Below are 13501 nucleotides of genomic sequence, written 5' to 3'. Positions count from 1 at the left end.
ATTTTGCAGCACAGAATATTTTTTATCATAAAGCTCAAGTCCAATGCACAAATTTTTCGAAAACGTTACTGAGTTTTGTGTATCACGTACAGATTGTACACAATTCTCTATTCAACACAAAACTGAGAGCTTGTCATTCTAATATTAGAATCCCTGCACGTCCGACTTTTACTGGTACTATTACTATACAGGGTGTAACAACTTTAATGTTTAGAATTTCTGAAACATATTCCCTGACACATTCTACGTTGATTAAACCTAACATATCTATATCCGAAATTGGGAGGTTACAGAGATAACAGAGCTGGAAAAAATAGAACTTCTTGCAGCTCCAAGCATTATACCGTTTATACAAGGCCTATTTTATGGCATTACTAAGTAGAGATACATAAGAAACATTTGAAAAGCAGTCAATGAAGGAAATTTTACTTTTAAGAGAAATTAAATTAAAATTGTTTAGGTTGCTAAGGATACGAAACAGACAACAGTTTAAAATAACAGTTGTGAGAAAAATAAACCGTATTGTGAATAGTCTTTTTATTGAGTTTTGACCATTAAAACATGCCTTTTGCGTACACACATCAGGAATACGCCGACATAGTTTATGTGTATGGACTGTGTGATGGCAATGCAACAGCAGCTGTTTTGGCATATCAAGCACGGTTCATAAATCATAGGATTCCTAGTGCACAGGTATTTTCACGTGCCTATTGGCAAATTTCAAGAAGTACAGTGTTTGGAATCTTAAGGACATTTTTTTTTCAACTTTGCACTGCTTCTTTCATACTCACAAGTAGTTGATATTAAAATGTAATATGGTAATAATAAAAATAATGACATAGACACGTCACTTTCGGAAATTGGTGCTACTTCTTTCAGTATTCAGCGATAAAATTAAACTCAAAAATTTAACTTTGGAGTACAAATACTCCAAACCTATAGAACTTTGGATATAGGTATGTTAGGTTTAATCGACGTAGAACGTGTCAGGGAACATGTTCCAGAAATTCTAAACATTAAAGTTGTTACACCCTGTATTAAATTGTGTAAACATGTCAAACAATCTTACATGTTTTGCAGTGAATGAATAACAGATTCTCTGAAAATTGCATATATATTTTACACATGTTTGTTTGTTTATTTGTTTGTTGTCCTTTCTGACACTTATGAACGTAAAAATTCTCTGTAACTTTGATAAAACAAGTATCAGAGGTGACGAAATATTTATTATTTTAAAACAGTCGAAGTTGTGTTGTAAAGACTGTTTACTGTTTGCGAAAATATACTTCTAGCTTTTCCTGGAACAAAATGGAATGCTGTTTCAAGGAGATAAGGATTGTTCCTTCTTCTGTTGACTTTAGCCATGAAGTTTTACAACAATGAAAGTAGTGAAATCATACGTAGAATACTGTAACCAGACGTCTTGCAAAATAATATGGCAATTACCTCCATATAGAAAAGAGAAAAGTACCGGGCTGTATGCGAACATATTAATGTCAATGAGTTCGCTTCTCAAATAGCACTGCTTAAGATTGTACTCCTAAGGACAAAATGACAGTAGATGATATTTAATATACAGGGCTACTACAAGAGAATCATTCGTTTTCAAACTGCTATATTCTCCAAAGTATTACTCGTACAACAATGAATGGTACATCAAAAGAGCCAGCGGCGTGGCTCAGTCGATTAAGGTGCTTGCCTGCCAGTCTGAAGTTGCGTTCGGGCGCGGGTTCCATCCCCGCTTGGGCTAATTACGTGGTTGGGTTTTTTCCTAGGTTTTCCCCAACCGTAATGTGTATGTAAGGTAATCTGTGGCGAATCCTCGGCCTCATCTCGCTATCACCAATCTCATCGACGCTAAATAACCTAGTAGTTGATACAGCGTCGTTAAATAACCAACTAAAATTAAAATACATCAAAAGAACCATTAACGCACCTGGTTTGCATTGTGTACACCAGTTGGCAGCACGAGTGTAGTGCATGCACAAAATGGTGACAAAACAAGAAAAGGGTTTTTGTGTGTTGGAATATGCGAGACAACTTTGTCTTCCAACAAGACTGCCTCATCTTAAAGCTTTGAAAGGTCAAGAGAGAAGATTCAGAAATGAATGAACCAAATTTCTACATACTCATACTTTCCAACAATTGATGAATTGTTTATGATTATAGATTGAATTGTTCTACTTGCTATGTATTGTATAACATTTGTACAACTCAACTTATGAATTGTATATGCTATAAATCGAATTACTTGTCTTGCTATATATAGCATATTTTTTATGGCTGAACTGATGAAATTGTTTATGTTTGCAAATTGAATTAATCAGAATAGGGAACATGATTTTTACCGCCAGGAAACTAATGGATGTTTTTGGTCAATTTTTATACGTAGAAATTAGCTATTTTATTTAAATTAGCCTACCAGGTAGCAGATTTTATTTACGATTCGATTCCCAACTATTGCGAAGTTAATATCTCCTAAATACCACGGCTTTTTTTACGTATATTTTGTAAAATTAATATAAAAAAATTACGCAGTTTAAATCATAGTTCTTAGACTTCATAATGTTCGCACTTAGTGGATTTCCTAGTCCCTAAACCTGTACAGACAGAACTTTGTTACCGGATGACCCTTGCCTGGGATGGGAGCACCAGAGCAGAACTGATTTTTTTTGTATTGAAAAGAAGTGTTATCTTAAAATATAAATATACTAGTAAACATGTTATTGCTTCTTTTAAAATTGTTCTGGTTGAAACTTTCGTTTGAAGATTTAGTTTGATGAATTAGTGTTATTAGAAGCAAGATAGCAGTGTGGGTGCCAGCAGTGTTCAACGTGAATAAAAGTAACAGACGTTAGTGTCATAATGTTGCAAGCAATTTTCGTCATATTTGTGGGAAGTTTACACCAAAATCCCAAAGGAAAATATTTATAAAATTATTAAAGCAGCTAAGGTGCTTAGGAAAATATTTGGGGCTAAGCGGGATGAAGTTACAGGAGAATGGAGAAAGTTACACAACACAGAACTGCACGCATTGTATTCTTCACCTGACATAATTAGGAACATTAAATCCAGACGTCTGAGATGGGCAGGGCATGTAGCACGTATGGGCGAATCCAGAAATGCATATAGAGTGTTAGTTGGGAGACCGGAGGGAACAAGATCTTTAGGGAGGCCGAGACGTAGATGGGAGGATAATATTAAAATGGATTTGAGGGAGGTGGGGTATGATGATAGAGACTGGATTAATCTTGCACAGGATAGGGACCGCTGGCGGGCTTATGTGAGGGCGGCGATGAGCCTTCAGGTTCCTTAAAAGCCATTTGTAAGTAAGTAAGTAAGTATTAAAGCAGCTAGCCGCCATGGCTAGAGTGCTTGACTTATAATCCTGTGGACTCGGGTTCGAACCCCGGCATATCCCCGATTTATAACTTGTATAGTTCAGATAGCACAGAGGTTTTCCTCCGGGATCTCCTGTTCCCCGACAAATCTCATCATCTTATCGTAGTCCAAGGCTTGTCTGCACTAGACCATGGGCAATGACTTTGTCGGTAAATTGGTTTACACAGCTGGCTTCGTGTGGGTGAATGATGAACAGTCAAGTAGCCGCCATTGATTAAAAATAATTAAAACAGCATACTCTCACTACTTTGGTTGCAAAATTGGTGATCAATATAAAAACTGGGCTCCAAAACATTGTTGCATCACCAGTACAACTATTTGAGAAAGTGGCTATATGGGAAATGAAAATCCGTACCATTTGCTGTTCATATGACTTGGCAGGAACAACAAAATGGCTGTTATTTCTGTCCAGTTTCATTAAGAAAACAAATTCCAATGTTATTTATTGAAGTGTGTCATTAGAAATTAGACCAGTTCCTTTTAATGGAACTTAACTAATACTAAATATGTTCATACTTCTGTGAGCAGGCAGTAGTTTGTACCAGAAGCTAGTGAGTATTTTCAGAGCTAAAGGTCTGGAACAGAGTGTTAAGTTCCTTGCTGTCTCTTTCAGTCGTGATGGATGAGATCAAGACGGAACACGAGGTCGACCCATTGGCTGTGAGATCAAGTGATGGAGAGCAGAAGCCTTTATCTGAGGTAAATGCAAGGGAATAAGGTTGTAATGCTGTACGGAAAATGAAAAAAAAAAAAAAAAAAAAAGATTGCTTGAAATAGTTTGCACAGATTTGGTTGAGCCATCATAGCTTTTTCACATTTTTTTTGTGGTGAAGGACAGAACTTTCAGGTACTGAATTAACCTAGAATGGTTGTCAATTGATTAGTAAAGCAGAAATAATTTTTTAAAATTTAAATGCATTTATTTTTTAGATTACAATTACACCACTTTACATTGATGCACTTTATATTAATTTTCTGTAGTACTGATGTCATGGAATTTCAACGTGATATTGTCAAAAAACACTAAAGTAAAACTTCAATAATCTTCTTAATATACCAATTAGTTTGGTACCGGTACTAAGGATTAAACGAAAATTTCTCTTTCAAAACATATATTTTTTCCACATAGATAAATGAACACAAATTAGGTATTTATTTTAAAATATTTGTATCATTAAAATTGTCAGACATGTATGCCATGAAAATTTCATAATCCTATATTAAATAGTTTCTAAGAATAGTGGACCAATAAGAAATTTACAAAATTACACACATGCTCTAACCTTAAATTTCAAGTTTTGGACTATTCCAGGGCTATAACTTTCGGATAGTCCTTTTGAAGCTGTAGGAAAGGAAATCAGACTAGTGATAAGTGAAATTGTAGAACATGTGTTGCAGCAAGTGTATAAAAATCTTCGATGCCATCCACACCTGTGGAGTAACGGTTAGCACATCTGGCCGTGAAACCAAGTGGCCCGGGTTCGATTCTCGGTTGGGGCAAGTTACCTGGTTGAGGTTTCTCCTGGGGTTTTCCCTCAAGCCAATATGATCAAATGTTGGGTAACATTCGGTGCTGGACCCCGGACTCATTTCACTAGCATCACGTTCATCTCATTCAGATGCTAAATAACCTAAATGTTGATAAAGCGTCGTAAAATAACCTACTAAAAAGGCTTCGATGACAATGTGATATTTGCATTTAGATGGGTGGAAATCATTTTCAACAGCTGGTTTCATGAAAAGTAAAGATGTACATAATTTTCAAAATTATTAGACCTACAGTAGCGTGCAAATTAATCCGAACAACGTAATTACTTATGCAAAAACACTCAAACGGGATAAAAAAAAAGGATCTAAGACATACCTCAGTAATCTATGTGGCCTCCCTTGTTCCTAATAACAGCTCTGAGACGATTTGGCATGGATTCCACTAATTTTCCACAAATATTCTTCATTTCTTCATCGCGAAACCATACACCAATGAGGGCAGAAATCATCTCCTTTGTAAAACAATCCATTTTTTGCATTCTTCTTTTGCAAATTGACCACAAGTTCTCATGGGGTTGATGTCGGGTGAGTTGCCTGGCCAGGGGAGTACCTGAATATTCTTCTTGTTGAAGAATTCTGTAGTTTTTCGAGATGTATGGCATGGTGCCAGGTCTTGTTGGAACACACCTCTGCCATCCAGAAATGATTTTTGCAGCTGGGGTACGATTCTGGTTTCCAATAAGTGAATATATATGTCAGAATTCATCATTCCCTTGATAGGTATTAATGCTCCAGGCCCTTCATGTGTAAAACAACCCCAAAACATTACTTTAGGGGGGTATTTGGGTGCTTGTTGGAGATGAGATGCTGTTACTTTTTCAGATCCTTTCCGTACGTAAGAAACATGGTGGCCGTGGACCTCGAAATGAGACTCGTCGGAAAAAGTACATTCTTCCAGTCATTCACTGTCCAGTGTTGATGTAATTTTGCCCACATTAAGCGTTTTTTGAACATAACATGGGTTAGTAGTTGCTTCTTAATAGGCATACGAGCCCTTCATCCAGCTTCCAAAAGCCTATGTTGCACTGTTGTGACGTGAATATTCGCCCCAGTGGTAGCCATTAACTCGCGGGTTAAGTCGACAGCAGTTAGTCTAGGATTTAATTTACTTTTCCTGACAATTAAACGATCATCTGCAGGTGAAGTCTTCCTTTTCCGGCCACAGTTTCCTTTTTTCTGGGGTGTGATGGATCCAGTCTCCCTGTATCGTTTTATGATCGAATTAACAGTAGCCAAACCTATGTAACATTCTGCAGCAATTTGCCTGTGTGTCTTGGAAGAATGCTCTGCTAATGTTATAATTTTAGACCGTTTTCGTGGAGTTGTATCCATTTGTGAAGACGACAGAATGTACACGGGATTGCAGTATTAAGTCTTCAACACAACTGAAATGCTTATAAGTACAAAACGACAGGCAAAATATCACATATTATAAAAAAAATAATAACGACAGACCTTCAACAATGGAATTACACGTACTACAGATGTCAATTAAAGTGGTGTGAGCAGCTGTGAGGCCAACAATGACAGAAAATGTAAAAATATGTCGTGTTGGGATTAATTTGCACGCTACTGTACTTGTTTGTATTCTGTAGAAGCGAACATTACAGTTTAAATCTCGCGAATGTACTTTCCTCGAACACACCCAAACTGCTAGCTGACTGCCGCACCTCCTGTACAGCCAGCCTGCAGCTTGTCATGTGGTACTCATTTACCGGTATTTATTTATTTATTTTTCGTGTTTCATTTCATTTTTTGTATTCCATAGATATTACATTAACAATGAAGCTTTAAGTTATGTCACAAGTCAAGAGTTATACAATTTCTTGCCCAGATGAGGTGAGCCCGAGTATTCGCCATAGATTACCTGACATATGCCTTATGGTTGGGAAAACCCACCAGGTAATCAGCCGAAGTGGAATGTGACCCCAGTCCGGGCACAGACAGCTCTGGATCAACAGGCAAGCGTGTCTGCCGATTGAGCTGCAATGAATAAACAAGTTGTGGAATGAACTACACAGTACATAGCAAGTAGTTGAATATAATGCACAGAAAGCATTCATGAGATGAGCTATGCAAAATTATACAATAGGCCTCTATGGTAAGCAGATTAATTCAATTGCAAGCATAGACAACTGAATCAGTCGAACTGTACAAAAATGAAACATATCAGGCAGATATTCAGGTCAGAAGCATAAGCAATTCTTCAGCCGAGCCATACAAATATATGCAATACATAACAATGACGTTTTTCTTTCTCTAGGAAGTGAAATTGTGTAATCTGTACTCAACTCAGATAAAGACGGAATGTGACGTCACGCCTGCACCCTTGGTGAAGTATGAGATTGAGGTGAGCTGTTTTGTCACTCAGTGCTTTTTGCCATTGTCAATTCAGTGTAGTACTTACGAGTTATTTCTCTGTTGTAATGACTAGAGAGCAGAATTTAGGCAAAAACCTTTTTTTTCCTTGATACACACAGGCTTGAGATTTAATATTTACATTTTTCATGGAAATATAGATATAAATAAAGGGGTTTTATAGTGCCTAAAAATGCCTATTTCGACATTAGTGCCTATTTTTAGGTTTTTTTTTAGTTTTGCACCATTTTCCGTAACTGTTTACAGTTTTCTTAACATCCTGTACTGTTTACATTCCAAGACGGGTAACAACTCCTTCCTAGCAGTGAACAACACAATAGAGAAGTACCTCCGGGCCACCCCTTGTCATTCTTACAATCTTTCAATTCCAAAATTCCAACTTTTAGGTGGCCTTGGTAGTGTAGTCACTATAGCACTAGCCTTCTGTGCTCGAAGTTGCGGGTTCGATGGCATTTAAGTATGCTTAAATGCGACAGACGCATGTCAGTAGATTTACTGGCATGTAAAAGAACTCCTGGAGGACAAATTATTATTACCGGTATTATTATTATTATTATTATTATTATTATTATTATTATTATATCTTCCTCTGTATGTCAGCAATTTAACACAAACTCGCTGGGTTGTACCCGAATAAGCATTCTCTTACATTCCAAGACAGATAACAACCCCTTCCTTTTTTCTCACCATTTGTAAGTACAGCAGTGAGCGATACAATAGCCACAATAGGTGCTGATCATCTACTGCGAAGCAAACTATGGAAATGTGATTTGTGAATGAAAAACACTAACTTAAAGACAGAATGTCTTCAATTTTTGTATGCATGTGTACCCTTTTAAAATGTGAAATATGTGGAAGTTTCTTTTAATCCAAGAATTTTGCATTAAATAAATGTTGAATCTTATATTAGTGACATTCTTTAACAAACAAAAAACCTATTTTTTATTTTCTAGAGCCTAAATAAAGGAGTTTAAGAGCCTATTTTAGGCGCCTAAAATGCCACTTTTTAGGGCCTAAAATTCTGCTCTCTAATAATGTACTTAGATTTGACTGTTTATTCTCAAATAAGCTTTTTTCAGTATTTTTTTTTTCCAATATATAAGCACTTTTAAATAATTTCTGGTGTTCACTAATAAAGAAAAGGCACTTTGTCATCAATCCTGGCTCTTGTAAATTAAGTAGTTGCTATATATATATATATATATATATATATATATATATATATATCTAATGGGCGATTAATGAACAACCACAGATCACTTCTTTACCTCTATATTGCAGTTCTACCACCTTCCTGCCAGTTCAGTTCGATAGGGATGCCATTTTTTATACTTCAGTGCCCTAATGATATGTAGGAGATAGTTGAAACCCTGTAGAAATACTTAGAGATCCTGTAGCATTTATTACTGTGTTTGTTTATTCATGATTATATAAATCTTCCATTCAACATTGTAATGGTTCACTGTAATCAAAAGAAAATAATTGTCGTGATAACATCCATTTGTTATTTCTAGCACAGACTACATTGTACAGCTTCATGTAGCACCTTCTTACCCTTCTAGTAATGAGTGCTGACCATGCTGCTTCGTTGTTGGTTCCCCCTCCTCCATAATTTATGTCTATACATACTGTTTAGTTTTTGAACGAAAACTTTCTACTTCTTTACAATGTGAATATTAAACTAGCTGAAGTGATAAATAGTTGCATGTTTAAACTCATTAATTTACATTCAATTTTGTTAGGTTTTCATGTCGCATAGTGGGTTAGCAGACGAGGAAATGGAAGAAAGCTATGACAAGATAGAAGAGATAGTTCAGAAGGTGAAGAAGGGAACATGTGTAATCCTACTGGAATGCAGTAGTGGGGGAAGGTCAAGATGGAAGAACAGTTGGAAAATATGGATTGGGAAAAAGAAATGATAGAAGAGAATCTTTGGTGAATTTCTATGAAAGGAATACAATGATTGTTGCAAATGCACTATTCCAACAACATAAAAGTGGATAAAGTGGTTATGCTCAAGGGACGAAAGAAGATATCACTCTACTGGGTGTTCATTTCAAAGTGTGTCATGACGTCACTGTTGTTGGGTCACCGATTTGAAGCGAGTTTCAGCTTATATGTTAGAGAAGTTGCCTATTATTTAAGGCGTTCTTCAATCTGAACTTGAGAACGTGTACGGTATAACTTGAACGTCGTAGCAACAGATGGCGGTCTGTACGGTATGTGTGCTACCATAACCTCTTTCAAACTGTGTTTTGCGCCGGCAAGTCGTACGCAGGGTATTTGTTATCATCGGTTGCATACGGTAACATTCCACAACACAAATCAAATGCTCCGTGTCCATGTTGACCGTCGAAGTTAATGTCAACAAATACGTAAGTAATCGTCTTAACCCTCTCCCCATATCCCGACAGTACGTATTTCCAAACAGTTCACATTCCTGCCACTACCGGCGTTACCGTACGTATTGGTACGTACTCTTCAGAATGAACGCCGTACTTGCTAGGCAAGTTCTCTACCTCATAGGTTATACACCTCTGCGGAAGTGTAGGAAGATAGAATTCTCTAGGCTCATCGGCTAGCCACATGACGGCATACAGCGAGCCATGACACACTTTGAACTGAACACCCAGTATATACCGATGCAGGAAGGATTCCAAATTGCTTGGAGAATGGCAACACTCTACCAGGAGCGGATATTAACTCTAGATCATTTCTTAATGATAGGCGAAGTAGATATTCAACTGATAAAGATAAGAGGAAGAATTTGAACATGGAAAAACTGAAGAACAAAGGGGAGAGAAGAAAATTTGAAGCAAATTTTGAGTAGCAGGTCACTGAATTAGAAATCACTTTGAAAATGACATTGCCTACCAGGCTCATTTAAAAAGCAGTGTATACATAACAGCTGAGAAAGTATGAGTATTAAGAAAGGTGGATCAAAGGGAAGTGCGGGAAAGGAGGAAAGGAGAACTGGAGAAACACAGAAGATGGAGGAAACTAAACAACGAAGTAGGAAAAGGAACTTAAAGGCGAGAAAAGAATGAATGAACGAGAAATGTACTGTTCGCGCAACTTATCTGGGCAGCTAAAAGAGCGAGGCATGAGGTGTAGCGGGGCAGGAGAGGGAAGGATGGTCTACGAGGCGGGCAAGATGCATTTGCTTGCTTAGTGTGATCTGTACTTAAGCAATTTTGCGTTCTGTGAAGACATATTTATGCAGTGGCTGGTAGTAATACGAGATGCAACAAGATTATACGCGTTTTCTATGCTCGAGGTTGCCGGTTCGATCCCGGCCGAGGTCGATGGAATTTAAGTGTGTGTAAATACGACAAGCTCATGTCAGTAGATTTACTGGCATGTAAAAGAACTCCTGCGGGACAAAATTCCGACACACCGGCGACGCAGATATAACCTCTGCAGTTGCGAGCATCGTTAAATAAACCATAATTTAATTTTAATATAGCGTACACAGTAAGGAGAGTGAGATAATAAGGTCAGTGGTTGTTTGTTGCGATCAAGAGGCAAAAGATAAATGTCTTACTTACTTACGACTTTAAGAAACCCGGAGGTCCATTGCCGCCCTCACATAAGCCCGCCATCGATCCCTATCCTGAGCAAGATTAATCCATTCTCTACAGTAATCATATCCCACCACCTTCAAATCCATCTTATTACCCTCCCACCAATGTCTCGGCTTCCCCAAAGGTCTTTTCCCTCCAGCATCCCAACTAACAGTCTATATACATTTCTGTATTCGCCCATATGTACTACAGGTACTGCACATCTCAAACTTCTGGATTTAATGTTTCTAATTATGTCAAGTGAAGAATAAAATGCGTTTCCAGTTCTACGTTGTGTAACTTTCTCTACTCTCCTGTAACTTCACCCCTGTTAGCCCCAAATATTTTCCTAAGCACCTTATTCTCAAACACCCTTAACCTCTGTTTCTCTCTCAAAGTGAGAGTCCAGTTTCACAACCGTACAGAACAACTGATATTGTATTATAAATTCTGACTTTCAGCTTTTTTGAGAGCTGACTGGATGAGAAAAGCTTTTCAACCTAATATTAGCAGGCATTTCCCCTATTTATTCTGCTTTTAATTTCCTCCGAGTGTCATTTACATTTGTTACTGTTGCTATACTATGTTCTGGTCACGAGACATAATCATATACTTTGTCTTTTCGGAATTTATTTAGAAATGTATGTCTTTACTTGCTTCAAGTGTTTCCCTAATAATTTATGGATTTTATAATACGTCTAGACGACACTAGCAGTGATGACTATGATGATGATGATGATGATGATAATGAAGAAGGGAAGAGAAGGAGGAAGAAGAAGAAGAATATTGATAATGACTGTATGTGAAAGTGAACTTTTTGGAAACCCAACAACTACAGACCTGTGCTTCTAGTTGAAAAACTTCATTCATCGCTTACCATCAGTAGTTCACGGCCAGATACGAATATTGTAATAATTGGAGTTGTGATCATACTGTGTATTTTTTTTTTATTTTATTGGGTTATTTTATGACGCTTTATCAACATCTAGGTTATATAGCTCTGAATGAGATGAAGGTGATAATGCCGGTGAAATGAGTCCACGGTCCAGCACCGAAAGTTAGCCAGCATTTGCTCATATTGGGTTGAGGGAAAACCCCAGAAAATACCTCAACCGGGTAACTTGCCCCGACCGGGAATCGAACCCGGGCCACCTGGTTTCGCGGTCAGACGCGCTGACCGTTACTCCACAGGTGTGGACCATACTGTGTAGCACACAGAAGAAGAAAATGTAATTTAGTTATGAATAATTTCGAGGGAAAAATTGTTCCGGAGCCGGGTATCGAACCCGGGACCTTTGGTTTAACATACCAACGCTCTACCACTGAGCTACCCGGGAACTCTAACCGACACCGATCCAATTTTTCCCTCTATATCCACAGACCTCAAAGTGGGCTGACAACCGTCAAGCAACCAACTTCGAGTGCACACTAACTCCGTGTGACTTAAATTGTGGCTTTCTGTTAACGAACAGCATAATTTAGTTATGTTTGTTATTTTGTGAAACCATATACTTTCACCTACCATATCCAATAGAATGCACTGAAATTAAATACCGAATGATGTTTTTGTAACTGTACGTACAACTGCTGCAGCGACATCAGGTAGCCAGCAGATAGCAACGGGGCAGCGAGAGAGCACTAGGGAACCCAGGTGCCTAGATAAGTTGCGCGGACAATAAAGAAGTAGAGGACCTAGAGAGAAAAGGAAGATATGATTTAATGTACTGCGAAGTAAAATATTTAGACTTCATAAATAAGGACATGTGATTGACAAGGACGAAATAACAAATACAAATAAGGACATGTGATTGATAAGGACGAAATAACAAATACAAATAAGGACATGTGATTGATAAGGACGAAATAACAAATACAAATAAGGACATGTGATTGATAAGGACGAAATAACAAATACAAATAAGGATATGTGATTGATAAGGACGAAATAACAAATACAAATAAGGACATGTGATTGATAAGGACGAAATAACAAATACAAATAAGGACGTGATTGATAAGGACGAAATAACAAATACAAATAAGGACATGTGATTGATAAGGACGAAATAACAAACACACAAGGGGATCGTGCAGATGACTTAGCTGTGGAGAATGAAGCAGTCGTATCAGAAACTGAAAATAGATTTTCTAATCTAAGGAAAAGCAACAGGAGTTGATGGAATCCCCACTGAATTTAATGAAATGCTTGAGTGAAGACAAGAAGCAAATTCTATCATTATGCAACGAAATATGTGAGAAAGTCGACTGGTGTGAAGATTCACAGAGAGTGTTGCTGCCAATACCAAAGAAAATAATGCCAGGAAATGTAACGAGCTCAGGACTGTTAGCCTGATATCACTCTTGGCGAAGATTTTCCTGCGAATACTGAATCGACGTTTTTATTGTACGATGCAAGAAGAGTAATTTGGCTTCAGGAAAGGAAAAGTACGAGAGATGCAATTGGACTGCTGCAAACAGTGAGTGAAACATAGCTAGAGAAAAATAAGGAAGTGCCAATATACAGTATGTTATGTTTGTGGACTTGAAAAGGCTTTTGACAGAATGGATAGGAATGAACTTTTGGGGATCCTCAGGGAGAATGGTGTGGA

The 13501-nt window shown here is 37.6% G+C and overlaps 1 protein-coding gene and 1 non-coding gene across 10 annotated transcripts in view; one reads left to right on the top strand and one right to left on the bottom strand.

The window, feature by feature from the left end:
- Positions 1-13501, top strand: part of LOC138693135 (zinc finger protein 77-like) — a 55992-nt gene that overhangs the window by 32780 nt on the left and 9711 nt on the right. For all 9 annotated transcript variants that reach the window (XM_069816798.1, XM_069816796.1, XM_069816792.1 and 6 more), the window contains 2 exons: positions 4016-4101; positions 7214-7300. In XM_069816798.1, the coding sequence (XP_069672899.1) occupies positions 4021-4101; positions 7214-7300 (168 nt within the window). In that variant the 5' untranslated portion in view covers positions 4016-4020. The remainder of the gene's footprint in view (positions 1-4015; positions 4102-7213; positions 7301-13501) is intronic.
- Positions 12158-12229, bottom strand: TRNAN-GUU (transfer RNA asparagine (anticodon GUU)). Its single transcript has one exon. It is a non-coding gene; the product is annotated as a tRNA-Asn (tRNA).

Source organism: Periplaneta americana, chromosome 17 (genome assembly GCF_040183065.1).
Source record: "Periplaneta americana isolate PAMFEO1 chromosome 17, P.americana_PAMFEO1_priV1, whole genome shotgun sequence".
Taxonomy (NCBI): Eukaryota; Metazoa; Arthropoda; class Insecta; order Blattodea; family Blattidae; genus Periplaneta; species Periplaneta americana.
The sequence above is the reverse complement of the archived record's forward strand: the minus strand, read 5'-3'. Positions and strand labels throughout refer to the sequence as shown.